A 27,187-nucleotide genomic window follows, 5' to 3' on the forward strand; every position below is an offset into this window, starting at 1 on the left:
TGGGGACCCTGCCACCCATGTAGGAGACCTGGATTGAGTTGCCTAGCTCAACTCTGGCTGTTGAGAGCATTTGGGGAGTGAAACAGCAGGTGGAAGATCTATCTCCATCTATCTCTTTCTGAATCTCTGCCTTTCAAATAAAAATGAAAAAAAAAATAAACAATTATATTTAAAAGATATACATTCTTTCTTATTGACCAGAGATACTTTTGTTTCATAAGGTAGAATAGGTTTCACAGGGAAGTAGAGGGAGGGAAGAAATCCTCTAGTGATCAAAACGAGTACGGGGTATATGTACAGAGCTGGGCTTTACTCTTGTTTTTTTTTTTCACTTTGTTCATTATTTTGCTACTTTTTAGAAAGAAGAATCCAATTTATCACAACCTCCCAAATCTCCCAAGAAATCACTCAGAGGAAAACCAGCGATTCAGAAGCCTTTGAAAAGTTTGTCTTCATATCCAGTTTCTTCTAAGGATGATGTGATTGAGAAAGGGTAGGTGCAACTTTTATGTGTTAAAGTGCTTTTCTTCAGTGGTAAGATTTTTGGAGAATTTCAAAATTAAAAATGGAAAACCAATACATTGATTTTTTTTTATATGGATTCTTGTATGTCAGTGATATCCATTAGAGGCCTGTATTTCCCATGCTTATTGTAAATTAGGAGTCAAAGTACAGATATAAGTAAGTTTAAAAAGATCTGATCTCCAGTCTGAGGAACTGTACAATCAAGACTTATCAGGGGCCGGTGCCGCGGCTCAACAGGCTAAACCTCCGCCTTGCGGCGCCGGCACACCTGGTTCTAGTCCCGGTCGGGGCGCCGGATTCTGTCCCGGTTGCTCCTCTTCCAGGCCAGCTCTCTGCTGTGGCCCAGGAATGCAGTGGGGGAAGGGCCAAGTGCTTGGGCCCTGCACCCGCATGGGAGACCAGGATAAGCTCCTGGCTCCTGCCTTCGGATCAGCGCGGTGCACTGGCCACAGCGTGCTGACTGCGGCGGCCATTGGAGGGTGAACCAACGGCAAAAAGGAAGACCTTTCTCTGTCTCTCTCTCTCTGTCCACTCTGCCTATCAAAAAAAAAAAAAAAGACTTATCAGGGGCCAGTGTTGTGGTGTAAGCCCCTGCCTGAAGCGCCAGCATCCCAAAGGGGCACTGGTTCGAGTCCTGGATGCTCTACTTCCTATCCAGCTTGCTGTAGAGGATGGTACAAATGCTTGGGCCCCTGTGCCCATGTGGGATATCTGGAAGAAGCTCCTGTCCAATGTGGCCATCTGGAAAGTGAACCAGTGTATGGAAGACTCTCTCTGTCTCTGTCTCTCTCTCTCTGTCACTCTTCCAAATAAATAAAATAAACCGTAATTTAAAAAAGGCTTCTCAAAGATTACCCTTTAATTCTTACTTGACCCTATTCCATGATTCAGTATTTCTCAAACTTGAGAACTCTCAAAAATATTGTCATTGTTTAATGTAGTATATTCTTTTATTTGTTTAGATATTTTACACACCTACTGTTCTAGTTCATTTTTCATTACTGTGAAGAAATACGTGAGACTAGCCTTTTTGTAGAGAAGAAGGCTGGTTGCTGCTCATGGTCCCGGAGGCTCACAACCCCAGCCTGGCAGGCCTCGTTGGTTCAGCCTCTGGTCAGGGTGTTCTTGCCGACAGATTCCAAGTTGGCACAGGGTGTCACGTGACAAGAAACGGGGTGCACACACGTTTGTCTTGGTGGTTTTTCCCTCTCTCCTTATAAAGCCACCAGGATTCGGTCATGGGGACTCCACCCCTTTTATTCTTCTTTATTTCCTAAGAGAGTGTTTTCTTTCTGCCTGAAGGATACCCTTTGGGATTAATTTTGAATAATTCTGCTTAATCATTTTTCCCTCACTTTTATTTTTTATTGAGGTAAAATTTACCACTTATTGTACTGGCGTACAATCTGTGATTTTTTAAATGTTCCCAAAGTTGTGCAAACATCACCACTGTACAATCCCATAATTTCATGAAGCCAGAAAGAAGCTCCATGCCCAGGAGCAGCCACTCTGCGCTCCTCCTCCAGCCCCCAGCAGCTGCCCTCTGTCTCCATGGATTTATATATTCTAGATGTTTCATGTGGATGGAGTCACAGTATGTGGCCTTTTTTTATCCATATTTTTTAATTAAATTTATCTGTGCTCATTTTATTTGAAAGGCAGAGAGAGAGAGAGAGAGAGAGAGAGAGGGAGAGGGAGAGAGAGAGATAGATCAGCCTTCCATACCCTGGTTTATTCCTCAGATGCCCGCCGGGACCTAAGAACTTGAACCATTGTCTGCTGCCTCCCAGGTGCACATTAGCAGGAAGCTGGAATCAGAAGTGGAGCCAGGCCTCGAACAAAGCACCCTGATATGGGATACAGGTGTCCTTAGAAGCGTCTTAACTGCTGTGCCAAATGCCCGGCCCCCACCCCCATCCCCCACCCCGCCTGCTTTTGTATGACATCATGTTTGCAGGGTTCATGTTGTGTTCACTTTCCTTTTTGATTTTTTTTTTTTTTTGCTGGATATTGAATTATAGATTGGTAGTTATGAGTATTTTCTTTCAGGACTGTTGCTTTCAGACTCTGTGGTGTTGTGCTATTAACTGTCAAGATAATTGTTGTTATTTTAAAAATATGTCTTCTTCTCCAGCGGCTTTAGGATCATCTTCTGATTCTGGATTTTTTGGAGGTTGATGCGCTCAGCTGTTGGTTTCCTTTTATGTAGCCAGCGTAGGGCTATTATATCTGTGGCTTTGATGTCTTTCATCTGTTTTTGAAAAAACTCAGCTGTTACCTCTTCTAATATTGCTTCTGTGCCATTCCTTCCTCTCATTCTGGGATTTCAGTTAAACATAATTTATTCTTTTAATACTTCTGTATTCCATAGTGTTGTCTCATTGTGCTTTCCTCCAGTTTTATTTCATTTATCTTTAATATACTGTATTTCTCTTTAGTTAGATATACTCTACTGTTAATCATCTATGTTGAATTCTTAATTTTATTAGACACTGTATTTTTTAATTTCTATCATTTCTCTTTGTTTATGTGTCACATCATATTTTATAGTTTCTAGTTCTCTGCTGAAATCCTGCTGATATTTTATCTCCTTGATCATAGTTTATAGTCTATATCTGATATTTTTCATATGTGGAGCTCTTGTGAGACTTTCCATTGTTTTGTGTTTAGCTGTTTTTTGTTCTCGTTGTCTTACCCTCCTTTATGTCTTGTTTTTGTCTTATGCTATATCTTTTATTTGAGAAATTATTTGCAGAATCTATTACAGTTTTCACATTGTATTTTTCCATAAGGGGATTTTTTTTTTTTTTTGCTTTGCTTTTCTCAGACAACTCAAGCATTAGTAATCTAAGATCATCTGAATTCAATTCCAGGCATGTTTTCTGAGCCAACAAAATGGTTCAAAGTTCTGCAGCAGTGTGTGTGGGGACTGGTGTACTTGTAGTGAACCCTTAGGGTTCACTAGCCTGCTCTATCTAGTCTACGTACTGGTGTGCAGCCCTGGGGGTTGCCAGCCAAAGGTGTGCAGGCCTTCCCCTGTGTCCTTGACTCTGCTAAACTTGCCACCAAGTTTACTGGCTTCATGCTTATCCGCCAGGCCTCAGGAACAGCAGCTTCAGGTGCTGAAGTCTCCATGTGCGTGTTTATCCGTGGCGTTATGACTCAGTAATTCCTCACTACACTGTTAGTACTCAGGTGCCTTAAGCAGATTCACGTCTGTATTTTTCCCACAAACCTTGTTGTCTTCTGTGTGAGAGCTGGTCCAAATTACCCTGTCTTCCATGTCCAGAAGTAGCCATTAGTGGGCCTTTATGGTGTCACCACTTTGCTTGCTTGCCTTGTATCATCTAATTCTTACCCTATCCCTGTGAAGAAGGCATTACTTTTTTTTTTTTTAATTTTTGACAGGCGGAGTGGAGAGTGAGAGAGAGAGACAGAGAGAAAGGTCTTCCTTTGCCGTTGGTTCACCCTCCAATGGCCGCCGTGGCTGGCGCGCTGCGGCCAGCGCACCACGCTGATCCCAAGGCAGGAGCCAGGTGCTTCTCCTGGTCTCCCATGGGGTGTAGGGCCCAAGCACTTGGGCCATCCTCCACTGCACTCCCGGGCCACAGCAGAGAGCTGGCCTGGAAGAGGGGCAACCGGGACAGAATCCGGAGCCCCAACCGGGACTAGAACCCGGTGTGCCGGTGCCACAGGCGGAGGATTAGCCTGTTGAGCCATGACGCCGGCCGGCATTACTTCTATACTTTAGGTGAAAAGACATATGAGTTAAGAGAAAATTTGAATTTTTAAAACTATATATTGTTATGACTAAGAGCATAGAATATTATATTCAAAAAGTAGGAGATAGGGTAATAAAAAGATAAAAGTTCAGCCTGTGAAATTTTTAATCATGTTAAGTAATTTGGAGGTTATTCTTTAAAAAATATTTATTTATTTATATGAAAGACAGAATTATGGAGGAGGAGGGGAGAAAGAGATGGGGATCTTTCATCCATTGATTCACTCCTCAAATGGCTGTAATAGCCCAGGCTGGACCAGGCCAAAGCCAGGAACTTGGAACTACATCCAGGTCTCCTACATGTGTGCAGGTACCCAAGTAGTTGGAATATCTTCTGTTGCATTCCAGGCACATTAACAGGAAGCTGGATTGGAAGTAGAACAGCTGGGACTTGAACCAGCTTCCATATAGGATGCCAGCATTGCAGCCTGTGCGCTTAATCTGCTGTGCCACAAGACCTGCTGTAGAAATTATCCTTGGCTGGCACCGCGGCTCACTAGGCTAATCCTCCACCTGTAGTGCCAGCACCCCGGCTTCCAGTCCCGGTTAGGGCGCTGGATTCTGTCCTGGTTGCTCCTCTTCCATTCCAGCTCTCTGCTGTGGCCCGGGAGTGAGTGGAGGATGGCCCAGGTCCTTGGGCCCTGCACCCGCATGGGAGACCAGGAGGAAGCACCTGGCTCCTGGCTTTGGATCAGCGCAGCACAGCGGCCACTTGGGGGGTGAACCAATGGAAGGAAGACCTTTCTCTCCATCTCTCTCTCTCTCACTGTCTAACTCTGCCTGTCCAAAAAAAAAATTATTCTTTATGTACTAGATAACAACTTGAGAGTTTATGTGTCACTTCATTCAAATTAAATTAAATCGTAAATAAACACATAGTTCAAAGGTAGTGGCATGCTATACATTTATTCTGTATCTTGTTGGGCTTTTTCTTTTATTAAAAATTAACATGTCTTAGAATTTCTTTCCTGGCAGTGAATGAAATATATCAATGGCTATGCCATAGTCTGTTTTGATTCTCATACATTTTCTTGTCTTATCTCCTCTTATAGGTGGTTATCTTTCACTTTATTTATATGTTTTATTGAATGACATGACTTGGCTTTTTTTTTTTTTGCTATTACAATGAATATTTTACATTTGCTGTTTCATACATACAGGAGGGTACTTCAAAGAGTTTGTGGGAAATTGAATTAAAAGATAAATTTATTTTGTTGCAAAATTATTTTGAAATCCATATATTTTGGGAGAATTTTTAAAAAGTTCTTAAAGGGGGGTCAGCGCTGTGTTGCAGCGGGTTAACGCCCTGGCCTGAAGTGCCAGCATCTCATATGGGCACCAGTTCAAGTGCCGGCTGCTCCTCTTCCAATCCAGCTCTCTGCTATGGCCTGGGAAAGCAGTAGAAGATGGCCCAAGTCCTTGGGCCCCTGCACCCATGTGGGAGACCTGGAAGAAGCTCCTGGCACAGCTCCAGCCATTGCAGCTAACTGGGGAGTGAACCAGGAGATGGAAGACCTCTCTGTCTTTCTCTCTGCCTCTCCTCTCTCTGTATAACTCTGACTTTCAAATAAATAAATAAATCTTTTTAAAAAAGGTTCTTGAAAAATGTGCATTGTGAAAAACTATGCATGGATATCAAAATATCTTTGCATAACAATAGACTTTTGGTTCTGTTTTCCATGATCTTTTTGAAGTCTTCTCATGTGTATTTCTGTAGGATAAATTTTTAAAAGGTATGATTTCTGAGTCAGACTTGATGTGCTAATATCAATACCACTAGTATCTAGTGGATATTACCCAGTGTTTTCTCATAGGACTTGTCACAATTTATACTCCCTGTAGCATGTTTGAATGTGGCTTCTTTATTTTTTTTTTAAACCATATCACCACTAACATACTATGTACTACCTTTCTTAGCTAGATAGATTTTAGAGATAGTATTTCTGATTTTGACTGAAGTTGAACATTTTCTCATGTGTTTAAGCATGATTTTTACTTTATTTTCTATGAACTTGCTGTCCTCAGAAGGAGGTAAAGTAGAATTAGAGGCAGTAGATGGGTGATTCCGTTTGAGACACTGTCTAGGTAAGTACTGAGGTATATAGTACAGTTTCTGGCACATAGTATGTGTTCAGTTAATATTTGTTGAATGAATAAATAGAGAGACTAAGATACTCTTGAAGGATGAGATAAAAATAGATTGTGTTTAATTTCTCCACATCTTTTCCAACACAGATTATATGTACTGAAAATGTGAATTGGGCCGGTGCCGCGGCTCAATAGGCTAATCCTCCGCCTTGCGGTGTCGGCACACCGGGTTCTAGTCCCGGTCGGGGCACCAATCCTGTCCCGGTTGCCCCTCTTCCAGGCCAGCTCTCTGCTGTGGCCAGGGAGTGCAGTGGAGGATGGCCCAAGTGCTTGGGCCCTGCACTGGCGAGGGAGACCAGGATAAGCACCTGGCTCCTGGCTTCGGATCAGTGCGGTGCGCCGGCCGCAGCATGCCTACCGCGGCGGCCATTGGAGGGTGAACCAACGGCAAAAAGGAAGACCTTTCTCTTTGTCTCTCTCTCTCACTGTCCACTCTGCCTGTCAAAAATAAAAAAAAAAAAGAAAGAAAATGTGAATTGTATATCAGTAAAAATATAAAATATATTAGGCTATACATTGAGATATCCATTTCCAAAGTAATTGAAATAAAAGTCTGGAGTCCAGGAGAGAGATTAAAGTCTATAAATAAAAAGTGTTTGTGGGAAGCATCACACTGTTTTTTTTTTTTTTAATATTTATTTATTTATTTGAAAGAGTTTCCAAAAGAGAGGGAGAGACAGAAGAGAGAGGTCTTCCATCTGCTGGTTCACTCCCCAGGTAGCCTTAACGGCCAGAGCTGGAACAGGCTGAAGCCAGAAGCCTGGAACTGCAATTGGATCTCCTACCTGGGTGGTAGCGGTCCAAGCACCTGGGTCATCTTTTGCTGCTTTCCCAGACCATTAGCAGAGAGCTGGATCTGAAGTGGAGCAGCCGGGACTCGAACCAACGCCTATTAGGGATGGTAGCACTGCAGGTGGCAACTCTACCTGCTTTGCTGCAGCACTGGCCCTGGAAAGCATTACGCTTTAGCTTGTAGTTGAAGCTGGGCATGTGGATGAGACGATGGGGAGAGAGGAAAAGAGTAGAATAGAATGGGAAGAGCCGAGTTGTCAAGCTTTACAATAAAGGCAGAGAATAAATAATCTGAAGAGGAGAACAAGAAAGAGACATCTGAGAGTGGAAGATGCCCAGGAGAGGAAAGGGTGGTATCCTGGAAGCCTAGCGAGGGAAGACTTTCGAGAGGAGGTTAAATGTTGCAGAGTAGTCAAGATAACAGCAGCAAGTGTTCTGTACTATTGGTCAGTGACAGTTAGTGCTACTGTTACAGAGATAAATGACAGTAGCTTAAAGGATATATTAGAGATGAAGAAGAACCAATTAGTATAGTCTGCTCTTCTTCTCACTTTCATTTTGAGATAATTGTAGGTACACATACTTTTAAGAAATAATAAGAGAGATGCCATATAACCTTCATTCAGAATCCTTAGTGATAATGTCTTACATAATTGTATCATAATATGGAACCAGGAAGTTGTCATTTTATACAGTCCATCTTCCTTGCCAAATTTCATACATTTTATATGCCCCTGGGTGTGTATGTGTGTGTTAATTCTGTCCAGTTTCATCACAGCTGTACTTTGATTTGACTGTCACCAGAGTTGAGACAGTAAACAGTTTTGTTGCGAGGATCCATTGTACTACCATTTCATAGTCACATCTACATTCCCCACTCCCTCTTCCTCCAGCTACTGGCAACTACTACTGCATTTTCTACCTATGATTTTGTCATCATCAGACTCTATCTAGTCGAGTAACTAGGGTTGACCACAACTGCGTATGTCAAAATAGTTAGGAAGGAGGATTTTGAATATTCCCAGCCCAATAAAATAATAAACGTTTGAGATGGTGGATATACCAGTTGCCCGATTAGGTCATTATACTTTGTATACTTACATGAAAATATCACTTTGTACCTCACAAATAGGTACAATTATTGTGCGTTAGGTACAAGTGTAAAATAAGAATGTTATAGAATCATGAATATGCAACCTTGGATACTGAATTTTTTCCTCTCAGTGTAATTCTCTTGAGATCTGTTTAAGTTTTTGCATGCATCCATAGTTGGTGCCTTTTATTACTGAGTAGTATTCCATAGTTTACCTTTTGAAAAATTCAATATACATATTTGGAGTTAATTAGAATCATAGTTAAAAGTTATTGATTTAGGAGAAAGTATTTTTGTTAAAGTTATTCCTAAGTATTTTTATTCTTTTTGAAGCTACTGGGAATGGAAATGTTTTCTTTTAATGTCATTTTTGGATTGTTCATTGTTGTTGTATAGAAGTACACTGATGATTTTAAAAAAATATTTATTTGAAAGTAGAACTACAGAGAAAGGAGAGACAGCGAGATCTTCATCCACTGGTTCACTCCCCAGATAGCCACAATAGACAGGGTTGAGCCCGGCTGAAGCCAGGAGCCAGGAGCTTCATCTGGGTCTCCCATGTTGATTGTAAGAACCCAAACACTTGGGCCATTTTCTGTTATTTTCCTAAGCACATTAGCAGGGAGCTAGATTGGAAGTGGAGCAACTGACACATGAACTGGTGCCCATATGGTATGCCAGCGTCACAGGTGGCGACTTTACCCACTCTGCCACAATGCTGGCCCTACATACATTGATTTTTATATAGTTATTTTATATCCTGTGGTCTTACTAAATTTATTTTAATCTTTTGGTTGAATCTCTTATTTTTCTGTATAAGAACATATAGTCTGAGTGTAAGGACTGTTTTAATTTTTCTTTTAGATCAGGATACCTTTTGCTGTGGTTAGACCATAGAGTACGATGATGAGTAGAGGTGGTAAGAGCAGACCTTCTGAGGTACCTTTCTTTAAAGGGAGGAGAGAACTTCCACTTTGATTATGGCCCTGTCTAAATAATGTCGGAGTTTGTGAACTCAAGAGGTTTCCATAGCCTTGGCAGCTCATGACAAGTACCTCGGGTGATCACTGACATCATAAATAAGAGTGTCAGATGTTAAATCAACAACAGGAGTCACTGTGCACTTGCTCCCCATGTAGGATCTCTGTCCTTAATGTGTTGTACTATGAGAATTAATGGTAAAACTAATCTTCAAACAGAACTTTATACTTTGTGTGTCTGTGTGAGTGCAAACTGTTGAACTCTTTACTCAGTATAGAGTTGATCTTCTGTATATAAAGATAATTAAAAATGAATCTTAATGAAGAATGGGATGGGAGAGGGAATAGGAAGAGGGACGGTTTGGAGGTGGGAGGGTGGGTAAGGGAGGAAGAACTTGTAAAGTTGTACTTATAAAATTTACATTTATTAAATAAAAGCTTTCTATTAAAAAAAAAAAGTACAGACCTTTTTGTCTTGTTCCCAGTTTTAACACTAAATGTGGTATGAGCTGTAGGTTTTTTCATAGATTCTCCATCATATTAAGGAAGGATTTTGTTTGGCTTTTAAATCATGAATGTGTGTTGGATTCGTCAAATGCTTTTTCTGCATCTTTTGAGGTGACCATGTGACTCTTGAAGTTTATCCATAATGTGATGAGCACTCATTGATATTTGGATGCTAAACTAACTTTTCGTTCCTGAGATAAGCCTCATTTGCTCTGGTATATGATATTTTTTAAATCTCCGTGGATTCAGCTTGCTAGTATCTTGTTGAGGGCATGTGTTTCTATATTCATGAAGGCTGTTGATCCATAGTTTTCTTTTCTTGTAATATCTTTGGCTTTAGTGTCACAGAATGATACACCCTTATAGAATGAATGAGAAGTGTCCTTTCCTCTTTTAATTTTTGGAAGAATTAGTCAAGAATTGGTGTTAGTTCTTTATGTGCTGGTAAGAATATACCAGTGAAGAATTCTGGACTTGGGCTTTTTCTGTGTGCAGTGATCTTAAATTATTAATTTAATCTTTTGGTTTGGAACTGTTTGGGTTTTGTATTTCTTTTATAGTCATTTTTGGTAATTTTTCAGGGAATTTGTCCATTTAATCCATTTACCTTATTTCTTGGCATACAGTCAGTCGTGGTATTCCTTCACAATCCTTTCTATTTCTATGGGGTCAGTAGTGACGTGTTTTTTACTTCTGATTCAAGTTATGTGATTCCTCTTTCTTTTTTGGTTAGTCGAACTAAAGTTTTGATAATATTGATTTTTTCAAAGAGCCAACTTTTGGTTTCACTAGTAGTTTTTATTTTTCAGTTTCATTTATTTCTACTCTGCTATTGTTTCTTTCCTTCAGCTTGTTTTGAGTTTAATTTGTTCATTTTCTATTTTTTTTAAGGTGGAAGGATACTTTATTGATTTGAGATATTTTTCTTTTCTAAAATTGGCTTCCACAGCTCTCAAATATCTAAGCACCTCTTTATCTACACCCCATACATTTTGGTATGTTTCTGTTTTCGTCAGAAAGGGGGGTGTTAAGGTAGAGGAGACCTGATCCACTGATACACACAGACTAGAACCCAGTGGAAATGGAGAAATTGAAGACACCTGAGAAAGAAAGACGCGCTCCATTTCCAAAAGGGAATGGGGGAAGGATTAAAGAACTAAGAGATTAACCATGGCCTGGAGGTGGGGCTCCTCTTTCTGAGACAAGAGAGAAAAAAAAAAAAAAAGGATGGATGCGGGTGAAAATGTTCATTGAATATTTAAGAATGCTTTCAACTGCAAATAATAAACCTGGCTAGCCACGGCTTAGTTGTGTGGAGCTTATTTTTCTGACCTACCAGGAAATCTGAGGGCAGGCATCTGCCAGCATTTTCAGTGAATCAGAAGTTTTGGAGCCTGGGTCTCCCTTCATGATCAGTGGTGCAGGCTTTCAAGTCAGAAGGAAGGGAGAATTGCAATTTCCATGAACCCTGACCCTTTTGTCAGGACAACACGCTTCTTAGAAACTCCCCAGCAAATTTCATTTTATATCTCAGTAGTCACAGCTGAATCGCATGGTTACCCCTGCTCTGCAAGGGAGTCTTGGAAAGTGAACGTTTAGCTTCAGAAACTCAATCATGCTGGATATAGAAGCATGATCTTGGGGAATGGGTGTTGGGTCAGCCAACGAACCATGTCTGCTGCATGGGGTTAGTGGAAACTCAAGATGTTGTTCCTGCATTTTGTTGGGGGAGAATTTGTAGGGCAACCTGCTGATGGACTGGAGTGGAAGTGTGTTGTTGAGGCAGAGCAGGCATGTTTTATGGCACTAGAAAATAAGATTTGCAATCATTGCAGTAGGGTGTGAAAGGAGCTGGATAGGAAAATGTAAAAAGATAATGTCTTGGAGTCATTAATTTAAAATCTTCTATTAGCTCACCCCAAAATACCCTTATAATTCCCTAGGAATCCCACTTCCTGTGAGAATTAAATATTAGAAGTTGCATTTTAGCATAATCTATGATATGCGGTATTTAGTGTGCTCTTAACTGTTAGTGTCTTCATGCTTTGAGCCCATTAATTCGCTTTGCTGCCTTTTTAAGCAAGGACTTTCCTACCTACCTTCGTTTGTTTCTCACTATTCTCCTTATCTAAAAAAATAACCTCCTGCACACAAAGACATATACACAGAATATATATCCTACTAATTTTTCAAAAAAACCCTCATTTCTTTTTTCCACTAATACAACTCAAAAAGACTTCTCATTCTTACACTCCCACAGTATTTATTATCCATTCCAGTAATTTTATCATCTATCACATACACTCTTGATCTCATTCAATCAGCAGTTATTTTGAGAATTGTCTTTCCATGTAATGAGGTCTCATTTTCTCAAACCTTTGTTCAGGGCTGGAGCAGGTGTTTGTTTGTTACTCATTTCTGATCCCCTCACATTGTTCAGAAGCTCTCCTCAGATGTGGTGCTGCGTATAGCAAAAGTACTCCAAATTTATTTGTTGATCAGAAAGTTCTCATCCCTATAATTTAGGTCAAAGCTCGCCTCAAAAAACAGCAGAGTTGTTCATCTAACATCTTTTACTGACATTTCTGAATGTCTGAAGCCCCAGCTGGATAGAAGATACACTTACACAGAAGAACAAAAGGTAAGTATTTTAAGGACTGGAGAACCTGGTTCCTAATCTAACTGATCAATTTTCCCTGATTTTAGAGAATTTTTATTGATTTACCTTAATATTTACTAAGCAACACATTTTATTTTGCCTTGCAAAAGGATATTTACACAAAATTTTCCCTTTAGTTTCCTTTTATTGTATGGTGGCTACTGTGTACTGCATTGGTTACTGAAACTGTGTCCCACTTTGGGTGTGATGAGACCTCAGACACAAAATAAGATCCTCTAGTATCTTAATGTGGTAAAAGTGATATTTGATGTTGTTGCCAGACAATACTCCAAACTAGTTGAAGGTGTTGCCATAGAATCCCTGTACCAGGTCCACTCACCTAATGCACAGAAAATCAATCACTGGCATGGGGTAGTGGAAGAAAGTATGTATTGCAAAGTGCAGGACAAGGAGCCCAGCAGCTCATTCCCAGGTTTAATTCCCAGTCTGCTTAATTCCCAGGCTCCCCGAGTAGTTAGTAGTTAGGGGTGAAGGTTCTTTTAGATTGAAATCGGGGTTGCGAGGTGTGTGATCAGTTGGTGTCCAAATTCCTGGTTCATTAGTGGTGCTCATGGCCCTCCTTTGATTGGTCAGTGATACCGTGCTGTTGAGGGAATTTATGAGGGCCCGGTGGGCTTCCCTTGGTCTAGGAGTTATGTGCAGGTGGCCGTTACATTCTGCCCCAGTCTTGGAGTTCCCTAAACAAATGCTTCCAGACAATACTGACCTCGAGTTTTGCATCTATCTATCTGGACAAGCAAATTACTTGAGTCCATTGGTTGGAACCTTGTCAGGCCAGCTGGACCACTCCCTCAAGTCAGTGAATTCCTTTTGATAAAAGGAAGGCAGGAACACCATGGGCTAAGGGACACAGACAGGGGGCTGCGTCCTGCCTTTAGATTGGAGGGATTTGGGCTCAGAAGTATAGGATTTTTAAAAAGCACGGTATTTCCAGAGGGTGGTTACCTTGTTGATGTGGATTTAATGTTTCAATTCTAGGTAAAAATTTCATATTCACCAAGGATTGTATCATTTAGGTAGAAACTGCAGCAGTGTAAGCCAAATCTGAACATTTAGCTATAATTTTGTCTAACTGTATTGTCCTAAGAAAATATTTCATTTTCTTCTAATTAGGATTTTGTTCTTACTAAAATAATGTGGTGTTTTTTTTTTTTTTTTTTTTGGTTTGGAATGCTGATAGTGAAACATCATAAAAACATTAAGTTCTCACCTCAATTTGTTTATCAATCAGATAAAGAGGAAGGCAGAGAGACAGTGTGACAGGGAAAGAGCTGGAAGCTTGCTTATACTCCAAATTGTTCACGTTATACTTGTGTCAAGATCACAGGGAACTCTGAGTTATACAAAACAAATGTGAATAGCAGATCCCCTTTCCTGTTCTGGGACCACTCCTGTGCTTGCAGAAATAGCCGGTTCTCTGTGTTTCAAGAAAGATATTAGGGCTGCCAGCATTGTTGGCAGAGAAGCCATAAACAGCAGTTTTATGAGAACTTATCCTGCCGTTTACTCTCCGCAGGCCATGACCTGCATGGGGTGAGACTGTCCAAGGAGGAGCCCCCCTAAGGACAGTTAATGAGCAGCACTGAGAGGCCTTGGAGAGCATTCTTTTTATAACCCTCTTGTAGCTGTCATAGCAGCACCTCAAGGCTAAAATAACAGTAAATATGTAGGAAGGAGGCCACCAACTGCGATTTGGAAGACTCCTAAGGTGGTATCACTCTGTCTGAAACATGAAAATAATTGAGGTTGGGAAGTTGCTTCAGTATTAAGCTTGGGATCAGATTGGTTTATAATGAAAAGAATTCTGCTATAATTGGGCTTCATAAATGAACTTACATGACAGATGCAAGCATACTGCATTAATAATTGCATTTGTAGGACAAAACCAAAATAAACTAGTGAGAAAATGATAGTCTGGCAGAATCTGTGAAGCCCTGTTGTGCCATGCCATAAAAAAATTACAATGTTTTCGGGTAGATAATGGACTTCTGTTTTGTTCCCTAGGTTAAAACCACCTCAGATGTTGGTGCCTTAGGAGGATTTGACATGGAAAATTTGTTGCAATCTTTGTATGTAGAAAATAGAGCTGGATTCTTTTTTACTAAATTTTGCGAGCATTCAGGGAACAAGGTAGAAAATAATTCTTTAAATGTAATTTTTCTTAATTTAAGTAGTAGAGGCTGGCATTGTGGCTCAGTGGCTACTGCTGCCGACACTGGCGTCCAGTATGGGCGATAGTTTAAGTCCCGGCTGCTCCACTTCACTTCTTTTTTTTTTTTTTCGGACAGGCAGAGTGGATAGTGAGAGAGAGAGAGAGACAGAGAGAAAGGTCTTCCTTTTTGCCGTTGGTTCACCCTCCAATGGCCGCTGCGGCCAGGCATCGCGCTGATCCGAAGCCAGGAGCCAGGTGCTTCTCCTGGTCTCCCATGCGGGTGCAGGACCCAACCACTTGGGCCATCCTCCACTGTACTCCCGGGCCATAGCAGAGAGCTGGCCTGGAAGAGGGGCAACCCGGCGCCCCAACCGGGACTAGAACCCAGTGTGCCGGCGCTGCAAGGCAGAGGAGTAGCCTGTTAAGCCACGGCGCCGGCCTCCACTTCACTTCTGATCAGGCTCCCAGCTAATGTGCCCAAGTGCTTGTACCAATGTGGGAGACCAGGATGGATTCCTGGCTCCTGGCTTTGATTTAGCCTAGTCCTGGCCTTTTGTAGCCATTTGTGGAGTGATCCAGAGGATGGAAGATTGATATTCTCTTTCTCTCTCTCTCCTTCTTTCTCACTCTCTCTCTCTGTAACTGCTTTCAAGTAAAATAAATAAATCTTTAAAAAAATGTTGAAACAATTCAGTACCCAAATAATATTTGGTATTTAAATTTCCATACCTACTAAGAAAATGTATATTAATACTTAGTAAAAATCTAAGCATGTCAATTATAATTCTCTTTGGTTTTCCATCCTAGTAAAATTGAGAAAAATAAAATACAGACAAGGATTGATTTGTATTACTAACAATGGTTTATTTTCAGATAAATTTATTTCAATGTAATATTTTTTAAATTCAGAGTTAATATCTGTTGATTCTTTAATTTTTAATTCTGTCCATTGCAGATTACAATAAAGAATGCCAAAATTATCCCGTTTTTAAAGATCAGTTTTCATTTTGCGCAAATGAAAAAGATTAACTGGCTCAATTATTAGCGTAATAATTCTGCCATGGTATACATTTGCCCTTACATATATCAGAATACTTTGATTATGGTTTCATGCCAGGAATATATGGTAGCTCTTTAACCATTAACTGGAATGCTTACTGTTTAAGTGACCAGTCGTGCGAGAGAAAAAGCAAAATTACATGCAAAAATATAGTATGCTAGTGATAATAGTAATACACATTTTGTATATTGCCAATTTGTGATAGAAGATTAAAAGCATCTTAACTGAACCTGATTTATGGTAACAGTAAGGAGCTAAACAATTATTTATTTGAAATTAAAGCTTTGTAGAGCTTTAATAACTGGGTGGTAATAATTTATGTACTTTTCCCATCTGCAGTTATGGAAGAACAGTGTGTACTTTTGGTTTGACCTACAGGCTTATCATCAGCTTTTCTACCAAGAAACACTTCACCGTTTAAAAGTATGCAAGCAAGCACAAGTAAGTAGTAAATAATGTTGGTTCCATGTGAAGCTCTAAGTACAAAGAGAAATGAAATTTGTGTCCAGCCCCAAACAAGAGAAATCTGGGATTGCAGGCAAAAAAGGCATCTGTTACGTTGTTGCCATGGGATTTCTTTATTTTAATGTCAGCAGAATATTGTTTTATGACCTGACTTGTAGGTCTTCAGTTTTATCTGTTTTATTTGGTTTGCTTTATTTTGCTTTGCTGCCAACTACTTGTTTTTCCAATAATGAACATCTCATCTTTGTTTTGAATTTATACCTTTTGGGGTTGGTTCTGAGTGTTTTCAAAGAGCCCTGAGAGGAGACGCGTAGTAAATCATTGAAACGATTGGAAGCGGTGGTAGTGACCAGTGTTCTCTGAGCTGCCTGCAGACCTCAGCTGTTGGATACAGGAGGCTGCTCACCTGTCTCATGGGCAGGAAAGGGTGTTGGCTGACTCTGTGAAATTGGCCCTGTGTAGCCATGTAGGACAGGCACTCAGGGCCGGGGAAAGGAAGGTTTCAAGACCACCCCGAAGCCAAATAGAGGAGGAAGGAAATAAAACAGAGGAGGAAACAGAGGATACTCTGCAAAAGGAGACAGAAAGGCCTGTTATGGGGGAGGAAGGAGAGGGAACAGAATTATGACTTGAGCTGACTTATCTTTCCAGTTCTTTATTCTTAAGTTCTTCTGATCTTTTATGGAGAGAAGTCTCCAAGCCTAGAAAACTGCTTATCACTTCTCTATCTGTTGATGACTTAAATGATTCTTAGAATCCAGAATAACCCCACTCCAGAGGACCTCCCCCTGAACAGTGCTGGGGAAACTAGCTTGGTCATCTTGTTTATTATCTCATAAACTTACTCAGGACATCAGAGCATCCTGCTGCATGTCCTTACGGCCACCACCCTGACTCTGGCCTTCATGTGCTTTGTAAATCAGTGATAGAGCTTTGTGCCGTCTACCATGAGGATAAGGCCTCAGCTCCTACAGAGCCCAGATCTGTCTCCACGAAATCATAAAATTATGTCTCTGATTAACCAGACCACTCTCTGAGACCACACAGTTGACTGTTCTGTTGTTAATACTTTACCTGTGATTCTGTATGTGTGCCCCTCCCTATAACCTGTTGCCCCTGTGCACTCAAGTACCATCTGTTATTTATTGTTTTCATTACTACAAAGAGTACTCCTCCAAAGATCTTCAGCTGCTTAATGAAGTGAGGCTATTTTGGTTAATAATAACTCTACTTCCATGCTTTTATAAAAGAGGAGTTGCTTTTTGAGCTTGGAAGATGTAGTTATCTCTTAACACCATAGTGTAGATATAAAAGCTGTTGACTCTAACAACAGCTTGCCAGGGGGATCATATACCAGCACTAAGAGTTGAAGACCAGCTTGCCACCACAGACAACACTGCAGCTTTTTGACATCACATACGTACGTTAGTGAGACAGCACTATAATATAAGAAGCATTCATGGGTTCTACTGTCTTTTGTACCTTCTTCCATCCCTGTGAAACCTTTCAAACTAATTGTGTCCCCAGAATAAAACTATACCTTTGAATCTACCACTCTATATAGAATACACTTTGATTTAAATTCTTTTAAATTTTTAGTTGACATGTAATTGTGCATGCATATAGGTACAGTATGAGATTTCAATTCATGGATGCAATGTGTAATGATCAGATCAAGGGATTTGGCATAGCCATACTTCAGACATTATCATTTCTTTGTACTGGGAACATTCCAAATCCTCTCTACTGGATATTTCTAAATGTACAATTCATTGTGAACCATATTTGCCCTTCTTTGCTACAGAATATTAGATACTATTCCTGCTATCCAATTGCATCTCTGCTGTGTCCATTAACCTCTCTCCATCTCCTTCCCCACATCTTTCCCAGGTTCTGGTAACCACTAGTCTACTCTCTACTTGTATGAGATTAATGTTTCAGCTTTTGTGTATAAATGAGAACATGCAGTGCTTATTTTTCTGATTTGTACACCTGAGTTATTTCGCTTAACATAATGTTTTCCAGTTCCATCCATGTTGCTGCAAATGACTATTTCATTCATTTTTTATGTTTTAATAGTATTCCATTGTGTCTATATGCACTTTTTTTTAAAAATACATTCATCTGTTGACGACACTTAGGTTGATTCCATATCTTTTTCTTTAAAGATTTTATTTATTTATTTGAGAGGTAGAGTTATGGACAGAGAGAAGGAGAGACAGAGAAAGGTCTTCCCCGAACTGGTTCACTCCCCAAGTGGTCACAACAGCTGGAGCTGGGCTGATCCGAAGCCAAGAGCCAGGAGCTTCTTCTGTGTCTCCCACACGGGTGCAGGGATCCAAGCACCTGGGCCATCCTCTGCTGCTTTCCCAGGCTATGGCAGAGAGCCAGCTCAGAAGTGGAGCAGCTGGGACTCAAACCTGCATCCCTATGGGATGCTGGCACCGCAGGCGGAGGCTTAGCCCACTATGCCACAGTACTGGGCCTGATGGCATATCTTGACTGTAGTGAATAGTACTGCACTAAATATGTGAGTACAGGTGTCTCTTCAGCATACTGACCTCACTTCCTTTGAATGTACACTCAGTAGTGGGGTTGCTGGATTATATGTAATTCTATTTCTAGCTTTTTGAGGAAACTCTACTGTTTTCCCAAACAGTTGTACGAATTTACGTTCCTACCAATAGTGTTGAAGAACTCTCCTTCCTCCACATTCTTGTCAGCATTGGTTGTTAGCTTTTTGGTAATAGCCATTATTACAGGTTGGATACCATTTCATTGTGGTTTGATTTGAAATTCCCTGATGATTAGTGATAATGAGCATTTTTTTCATGGACTTGTTTGCCACTTGTGTGTGTTTTCTTTTGAGAGAGGTCAATTCATGTCACTTCCCATTTTTAAGTCAGGTTATTTGTTTATTTGCAGTTGAGTTGTTTGAGTTCCTTATGTATCCTAGATACTAATCCCTTGTCAGATGAATAGATTGCAAATATTTTCTGATATTTTTCATCTGCTGATCACTTCCTTTGCTATGCAAAAACTTTTTATTTTTGCCGGCGCCGCGGCTCACTAGGCTAATCCTCTGCCTTGCGGCGCCGGCACACCGGGTTCTAGTCCCGGTTGGGGCACCGATCCTGTCCCGGTTGCCCATCTTCCATGCCAGCTCTCTGCTGTGGCCAGGGAGTGCAGTGGAGGATGGCCCAAGTGCTTGGGCCCTGCACCCCATGGGAGACCAGGAGAAGCACCTGGCTCCTGCCATCGGATCAGCGCGGTGCGCCGGCCGCAGCGCGCCTACCGCGGCAGCCATTGGAGGGTGAACCAACGGCAAAAGGAAGACCTTTCTCTTTGTCTCTCTCTCTCACTGTCCACTCTGCCTGTCAAAAAAAATAAAAAATAAAAATAAAAATAAATAAAAAAACTTTTTTTTTTTGTTATGCCATTTGTCAATTTGGGATCATATCCAACTTTTCTTCTTCTTCTTTTTTTGTCCAGATGAATGTCCTGTACTAGTTCCTCTGTTTTCTTCTAATAGTTTCAGTTTCAGGCCTTATTTTAAAGTGTTTAATCCACTGCGAGTTGATTTTTGTGTATAAGGAGAGATGCAAGAGGGGAGTCTAATTTTGTTGTTTGTTTTTGCATATAAATATTCAGTTTTCTAGCACCATTTATGTATTAAAGAAACTGTCCTTTCTCTGACAATTATGTTCTTGCTGCCATTGTTGATAATTGGTTGGCTCTAAATACAAGGATTTATTTCTTTGTTCTCTATTCTGCTACATTGGTCTGTGTGTTGTTTTCATGCCAGTACCATGCTGTTTGGTTGCTATAGCTTTGTGGTATGTTTTGAAGTGATGTATTATGATGCCTCCAACTTTGTTATTTGTACTCAGGGTTGCTTTATCTACTTGGTGTCTTTTGTGGTTCCATACATATTTTAAGATTATTTTTTTTCTGGGGCTGGCACTGTGGCGTAGCAGGTTAAAGCCCCAGCCTGCAGCACCGGCATCCCATATGGGTGCCCGTTCAAGTGCCAGCTGCTCCTCTTCCGATCCAGCTCTCTGCTGTGGCCTGGGAAAGCAGTAGAAGATGGCCCAAGTCCTTGGGCCCCTGCACACCCACATGGGAGACCTGGAAGAAGCTCCTGGCTTCTGGCTTTGGATTGGCACAGCTCAGGCCATTGCAGCCATCTGGGGAGTGAACCAGTGGATGGAAGATTTCTTTCTCTCTCTCTCTCTCTCTCTCTCTCTCTGCCTAGCCTTCTCTCTCTGTGTAACTCTTTCAAATAAATAAAATAATTCTTTTAAAAAAAGATTATCTTTTTCTGTTTCTGTGAAGAATATCATTGGTATTTTGATAGAATTGTATTGAATCTGTAAATCACCTTGGGTAGTATGGACTTTATAACAATATTCTTCCAATCCATAATCATGGGATGTCTCTCTATTTTTTTAAAAAAACGTCCTATCTAATTTCTGTTACATTGATTTATGTGTTGTTTTTATGCCAATACCATGCTTTCATTAATGTTTGTAATTTTCATTATAAGGAATATTTACTTATTTGATTATATTTATTCTTTTTTTAAAAATTTTTTGCCAGGCAGAGTTAGACAGTAAGAGAGAAAAACATAGACAGTGAGAGAGAAACAGAGAGAAAGGTCTTCCTTCTGTTGGTTCACTCCCCAAATGGCTACTACGACTGGCGCTGCGCCGATCTGAAGCCAGGAGCTGGGTACTTCCTCCCGGTCTCCCATGCGGGTACAGGGACTCAAGGACTTGGGCCATCCTCTGCTGCCCTCCCGGGCCACAGCAGAGAGCTGGACTGGAAGAGGAGTAACCGGGACAGAATCCGGCACCCCAACCAGGACTAGAACCCGGGGTGCTGGCACCGCAGGCAGAGGATTAGCCAAGTGAGCCATAGTGCCGGCCAATTATATTTATTCTTAAGGTGTTTCTTTTGTGGGGGAAGCTGTTGTGAATGGAGTTTCTCAGCAGTTCTGTAATTGATGTATTAAATTAGTACTGATTTTTGTGTTGATTTTCTATTGTACAGCCTTACTGAATTCATTTATGATTTAGAGCAGGTTTTGTGTGCGACTTCTTTAGATTTTTCTGTGTATAAATCATGTCAGTCTACAAAGATGGTGACATCCTCCTTTCCTATTTGGATTCTGTTTATTTCTTTTTCTTACTTCACTGCTCTAAGAATGCCAATACTACATTGAATAAAAGTAGTGAAAATGGACATGCTTTTCACGTTCCTTAAGGGGAATGAAATTAGCTGTATGATGTAAGCTGTAGGATTGTCGTATATACCTTTTATTTTTTTGTATTGAGGTATGTCCTTCCTACATTTAATTTTTTTGAGGCTTTCATCATAAAGAAGTGTTAACATTTATTGAAATTTTTGTGCTTCATTCTATTCATGTGATGCTTTACACCTATTGGTTTTCATGTGATGAATCATGTTTGCATCTCTGGAATGGGTCCCACGTGATCAAGGTGTTTAAACTATTGAGGTGCTGTTTAATTCAGTCTGCAAGTGTTTTATTGAGAATTTTTGCATCTCTATTCACTAGGGATATGTCTGTAGTTGTTTTTTTTTTTTCAAAATTATTGTTGTTATATATTTGCTTTGCTTTTCTTTGTTACTAATTTTGAGGCTTTTGGGGGAAGAGTTCTTTCCTTTCTAGTTCCTTGAGTTACATTAATATGTTGTTTACTTGAAACGTTTTTCTTTCTTGATGTAGGCACCTACTGTTATAAATTTCCTTGTTAGTACTGCTTTTGCTGTATGCCAGTAACTTTAGTATGTTGTATTCAGATTTTCACTTACTTTAAGAAATTGTTAAGTTTCCTTTTTGATTTCTTTACTGGCCCATATGTCATATGTCATTCAATTTCCAACGGTAAAGGAAGACCTTTCTCTCTGCCTCTCTCTCACTGTCCACTCTGCCTGTCAAAAAAAAAAAAAAGATTTATTTATTTATTTGAAAGTCAAATTTACACAGAGAGAGAAGAAGAGGCAGAAAGAGAGAGGCCTTCCATCTGCTGGTTCACTCCCCAATTGGCCACAATGGCCAGAGCGGTGCTGATCCAAAGCCAGGAGCCAGAAGCTTCTTCCCGATCTTCCACGCAGGTGCAGGGGCCCAAAGACTTGGGCCATCTTCTACTGCTTTCCCAGACCACAGCATAGAGCTATATTGGAATTGGAGCATCTGGGACTTGAACCGGCACCCATATGGGATGCTGGCATTGCAGGCGGTGGCTTTACCCACTATGCCACAGAGCTGGCCCCCCTTGTTCATTTTTTTTTGGTCTGGATGATCTCTGCTTCGATGAAAATTGGATATTGAAGTCCTCGACTATTATTATGTTGGAGTTTCTCTCTCCTTTTAGAACTAGAAATATTTGTGTAATTGGGTGCATAATTGTTTACAGTTGTTATTTCCTGTTGTTGAATTGATCTTTTTATCATTAAATGGTAACCTTCTCTGTTTCTTTTTACAATTTTGACTTATAGTAATTTTATCTGATGTTACGTGTAGCTATTTACACTCACTTTTGGTTTCTGTTTGCCTGTTTGCCTGGTATATCTTTTTTTTTTTTTTTTTTGACAGGCAGAGTGGACAGTGAGAGAGACAGAGAGAAAGGTCTTCCTTTTGCCGTTGGTTCACCCTCCAGTGGCCGCCGCGGCCGGTGCGCTGCATCCGGCGCATGCCTGGTGTATCTTTTTCCAGCCCTTCACTTTCAGTCTATGTGTGTCTTCACTAATGAAATGAGTTTCTTGTTGGTAGCATATCATTGAGTCTTATATTTTAATCTGTTCAGTCAGTCTAGATATTTCAGTTGGGGAATTTAATACATTTACATTCAAGGGTATTACTGATAAGTATGTACTTATCTCTGGTTGGTTTGTAAATCTTTTGTTTCTTCTTCTCTTGTTTATCTTTGTGGTTTGGTAGTTTACTGTGTTGGTAAAATTGAGTTCTCTTCTCTGTCTCTTTTGTGTATCTGTTCTACTAGTGAGTTTTGTGCTTTTGTGTATGTTCGTAATGGTGGTTGTCTTTCACTTCTAGTGTAGGTCTCCTTTAAGTATTTCTTGTAGGGCTAGCCTTGGAGTAATGAATTCCTTCAGTGTTGGCTTGTCTTAAAAAGATTTTATTTCTGGCCGGCACCGCGGCTCACTAGGCTAATCATCTGCCTGTGGCGCCGGCACCCCGAGTTCTGTCCTGGTTGCTCCTCTTCCAGTCCAGCTCTCTGCTGTGACCCGGGAAGTCAGTGGAGGATGGCCCAAGTGCTTGGGCCCTGCACCCGCATGGGAGACCAGGAGGAAGCACCTGGCTCCTGGCTTTGGATCAGCACAGTGCGCCGGCCGCAACGCACCAGCTGTAGTGGCCACTTGTGGGGTGAACCAACGGAAAAAGGAAGACCTCTCTCTCTGTCTCTCTCTCTCTCACTGTCTAACTCTGACTGTCCAAAAAAAAAAAAAAAAAAGATTTTATTTCTGTTTGATACCTGAAGGTTTAGCCTTGCTAGGTATAATATTCTTGATTGGCAGCATTTTTTTTTTTTTTTAGTACTTTAAGTATATCATCCCATTCTCTCCTGGCCTGTACAGTTCCTACTGAGAAGACTCAAGTTAATCTAGAGAGAATTTCCTTATATATGGCCTGATGCTTTTCTCATGTTGTTTTTAGACTCCTCTCTTTGAATGTACTTTGACAGTTTGACTACAGTATGCCTCTCATAGGACCTTTTAAGTTGGTCTTTTAGGGATCTGTTGAAGTTGCTTGACCTAAATATCTATATCTTTCCAAAGATTTGGGAATTTTTCAGCTGTTATTTCATTGAATGTTTCTATGCCTTTTCCTTTCTCCTCTTCTGCAATACTCAAAATGCAAATATGTTTGCTTGGTGATGTCCCATAAGTCTCATAGGCTTCCATCATTCTTTTTAGGTTTTTTCCCGCCCTATATTTTCCACCTAGGTTATCTCAAAAGACCTGTCTTTAACCTTAGCAATTCTTTTTTCTGCTTGACCTGGTCTATTGTTCAGGTTCTCAGCTGTATTTTGTATTTACTGAGTTCTTTGGCTCCAAGATTTATGTTTGGCTCTTTGTTGTTGTTATCTCTTTGCTGAATCTCTCATTCAGATCATGAATTATTTTCCTAATTTGTTAAACTGTCAGTATTTTTTTATATCTCATCAAGATTCTATATAATTCTTTTCATTCTTTTTCAGGCTGTCAGTTTCCTTTTCTGTGGTGTCAGTTGCTAGAAAGTTACTGTGTTCCTTGGGAAGTGTCATTATCTTGATTTTTCATGTTATTTTGGCAGTTGGTTAACCAGTTGCCTTACCAGTTTTATAGGCTGGCTTTCATACCAGAAGACATTCACCTGGCAATGTGTCTTTGGGTGTCAGTTGGGTAGGCCACATTGGATATGGGGTGTAATAGTGCAGTTGTAGTGTCTGTATTTTCTTAACCTGTGATCACTGGCAGCAATGCCTGGGGTTTGTGGGATTGCTCCACAAGCTTAGATGCAGCTCTCTTAGGCAGGGTTGATTGCTGGCAGCCCTGGGCATGACGTGCTTGGCAGCTGGTGTGGTGCACCTATTAGTTTCCCCAGGTCTCATGGGGGCAAGACCTCTTTGGTGTGGGCGAGGTATGGACTGGTGTGCTAGCAGGGACAGAGCACCTTTCAGTGTCTGCGGACTGGGCTGCACTGATGGCCCCAACAGGGTGACCATCAAGTTCCTGGGCTGCCTGTGTGCCTTAGCAGGGCTCTGAGGACCCGACCTGCTCAGGGCAGGCTGTTTTGCTGCTTCCTGGCATGAAGGGTGGAGTAGGGTCATCTATCTGCTTATTCAGTGCTGGATGAGCCAGGCCGCTAAGAGGACTGCCCAGCTGCTCCCTGGAGCCTCAGTAGGACAGACTGCTCAGATGGGGCTACCAGGCTGTTTCCCTGGTGCCTTTGATTGTGTGGCACTAGGGTCGGGCTGCTGCGCTGCTTCTCATGGAGTGGGAGGTTGGGTGGGGCCATCGGGCTGGTTCGCAGGATGGGACTGGCTGAGTTGCTGGTGGCAGCCAGGACTTGGGTGAGGTCTCCAGATGGAGCTGTGCAGCAGGAGCCTGGGTGGGGAAGGGCACAACTTGGGCTGGGCTCTTTCCCCAGGGCGCGCGGCAGCCTGGATTCCCCAGCAATTGAGTGCCTATGAGGGCTGCTGGCTTCTCCAGCAGCCAGTATTTCAGGTGTCCCTGGTGCGGGTGGGCTTCCTGCTTACCCTTTCCCATTGAGTGGAGCCCCTTGGTTCAGGATTCTCTCTACCAGAGACAGGTCAGTAGATTCTGTGTGCTTAGTTCCCTTCTTTGTGAGGCCAATGGGTGCCTCTGTGCCCCACAACTGTCGGACCCTCGCCAGCGAGGATCCAACACAGTCACGACACAGTCACCCTTTCTCGGTTCTCAAGGAACTTTTACTTGTGGGGGCAGAAGGAAAGAGTGAGAGGGAGAGAAGAAAAGAGAAGGAGGAGCTCCAAGCCCAATTCCCAATGTCCCTTTATACCCCAAGTCCCATGGAGCATCCGCTCCACAGCCAATAGCGGCTCTCTTCACGTGCAGTTCACGCTGGTATCATCCAATCAGATGAAAGGACGCGTATAGTCTCAGGTCGAAAGTTCATCTGTTTCACCTGGTTCTTCCTAGTTGTTTATGCAGAGTCCATCCTGCCTCAACTTCATCTGTTTTACCGGGTTCCTCCTAGTTGTTTATGCAGAGTCCATTCTGTTTCATCTGTTTCACCTGGCTGTTTTTGTAGGCCTTGTGGTCGACCGATTGCTGCAAGCTATGTAGATGAGGAGGTTCTCACAGGTGGCCAGCCTGCGGTTCCCCACAGCAACATCTTTCTTTTTTTTTTTTTTAAGATTTTATTTATTTATTTGAGAGGTAGAGTTACAGACAGTGAGAGGGAGAGACAGAGAAAAATGTCTTCCGTCCATTGGTTCACTCCCCAGATGGCCACAACAGCCGGAGCTGAGTGGATCTGAAGCCAGGAGCCAGGAGCTTCTTCTGGGTCTCCCACATGGATGCAGGGGCCCAAGGACTTGGACCATCTTCTACTGCTTTCCCAGGCCACAGCAGAGAGCTGAATTTAAAGAGAAGCAGCCGGGACTAGAACCGGTGCCCATGTGGGATGCCGGCGCCACAGGCAGAGAATTAACTTACTGTGCCACGGCACCGGCCCCCCACAACATCTTTCTACATTCCCACTGCACTCTGAAACATGGCCTCAAATGCTCTGGTGGAATAGCTATGGAATTTTCTTTGTTTTGGATCTTTTTTGTCAGAAGCATGCCAGGAACCCTTAGTCAGCCATCCTGTTGGTGTCACCTATGTGCATATATATATATATTTTTTTTTTGAAAGCTACAATTATATTTATTAATTTTCCTTTCTATCGTAATTTACACCAAAGTGTTTTTTTTTTAAAGATTTATTTACTTATTTGCAAGTCAGAGTTGCACAGAGAAGGAGAGGTAGAGGCAGAGAGAGAGAGAGAGAGGTCTTCAATCCCATGGTTCACTCCCCAATTGGCAGCAATGGCCGAGCGGTGCTGATCCGAAGCCAGGAGCCAGGAGCTTCTTCCAGGTCTCTCACATGAGTGTTGGGGTCCAAGGGCTTGGGCCATCTTCTACTGCTTTCCCAGGCCATAGCAGAGAGCTGGATTGGAAGTAGAGCAGCTGGGACTTGAACTGGCACCCATATGGGATGCTGGCACTGCAGATGGCGGCTTTACTCACTATGCCACAGGGCCAGTCCCGCCTTAGTGTTTTGCTGTGCTGATTACTAGGAAGAAATAAAAGGACTTCACCAATAATTAATGAATCTACCACAAATGCTTAAATAATTTTTTAAGAGAATTAGTATGTAGTTGCTTTTCCAGATGTTCCAAGGGCAAACAAAGGTGTTAATTATCATGCTTTATAACTTGAATTGTACTTAACT

General features: G+C 41.5%; 1 protein-coding gene across 1 annotated transcript in view; it reads left to right on the forward strand.

Annotated features, from left to right (window-relative positions):
- RGS22 (regulator of G protein signaling 22) overlaps positions 1-27,187 on the forward strand; it is a 144,223-nt gene that overhangs the window by 49,171 nt on the left and 67,865 nt on the right. Inside the window, exons 11-14 of the mRNA XM_062189865.1 lie at positions 360-493; positions 12,353-12,467; positions 14,511-14,636; positions 16,058-16,159. Coding sequence (XP_062045849.1) covers positions 360-493; positions 12,353-12,467; positions 14,511-14,636; positions 16,058-16,159 — 477 coding nt within the window. The remainder of the gene's footprint in view (positions 1-359; positions 494-12,352; positions 12,468-14,510; positions 14,637-16,057; positions 16,160-27,187) is intronic.

Source organism: Lepus europaeus, chromosome 4, assembly GCF_033115175.1.
Source record: "Lepus europaeus isolate LE1 chromosome 4, mLepTim1.pri, whole genome shotgun sequence".
NCBI lineage: Eukaryota > Metazoa > Chordata > Mammalia > Lagomorpha > Leporidae > Lepus > Lepus europaeus.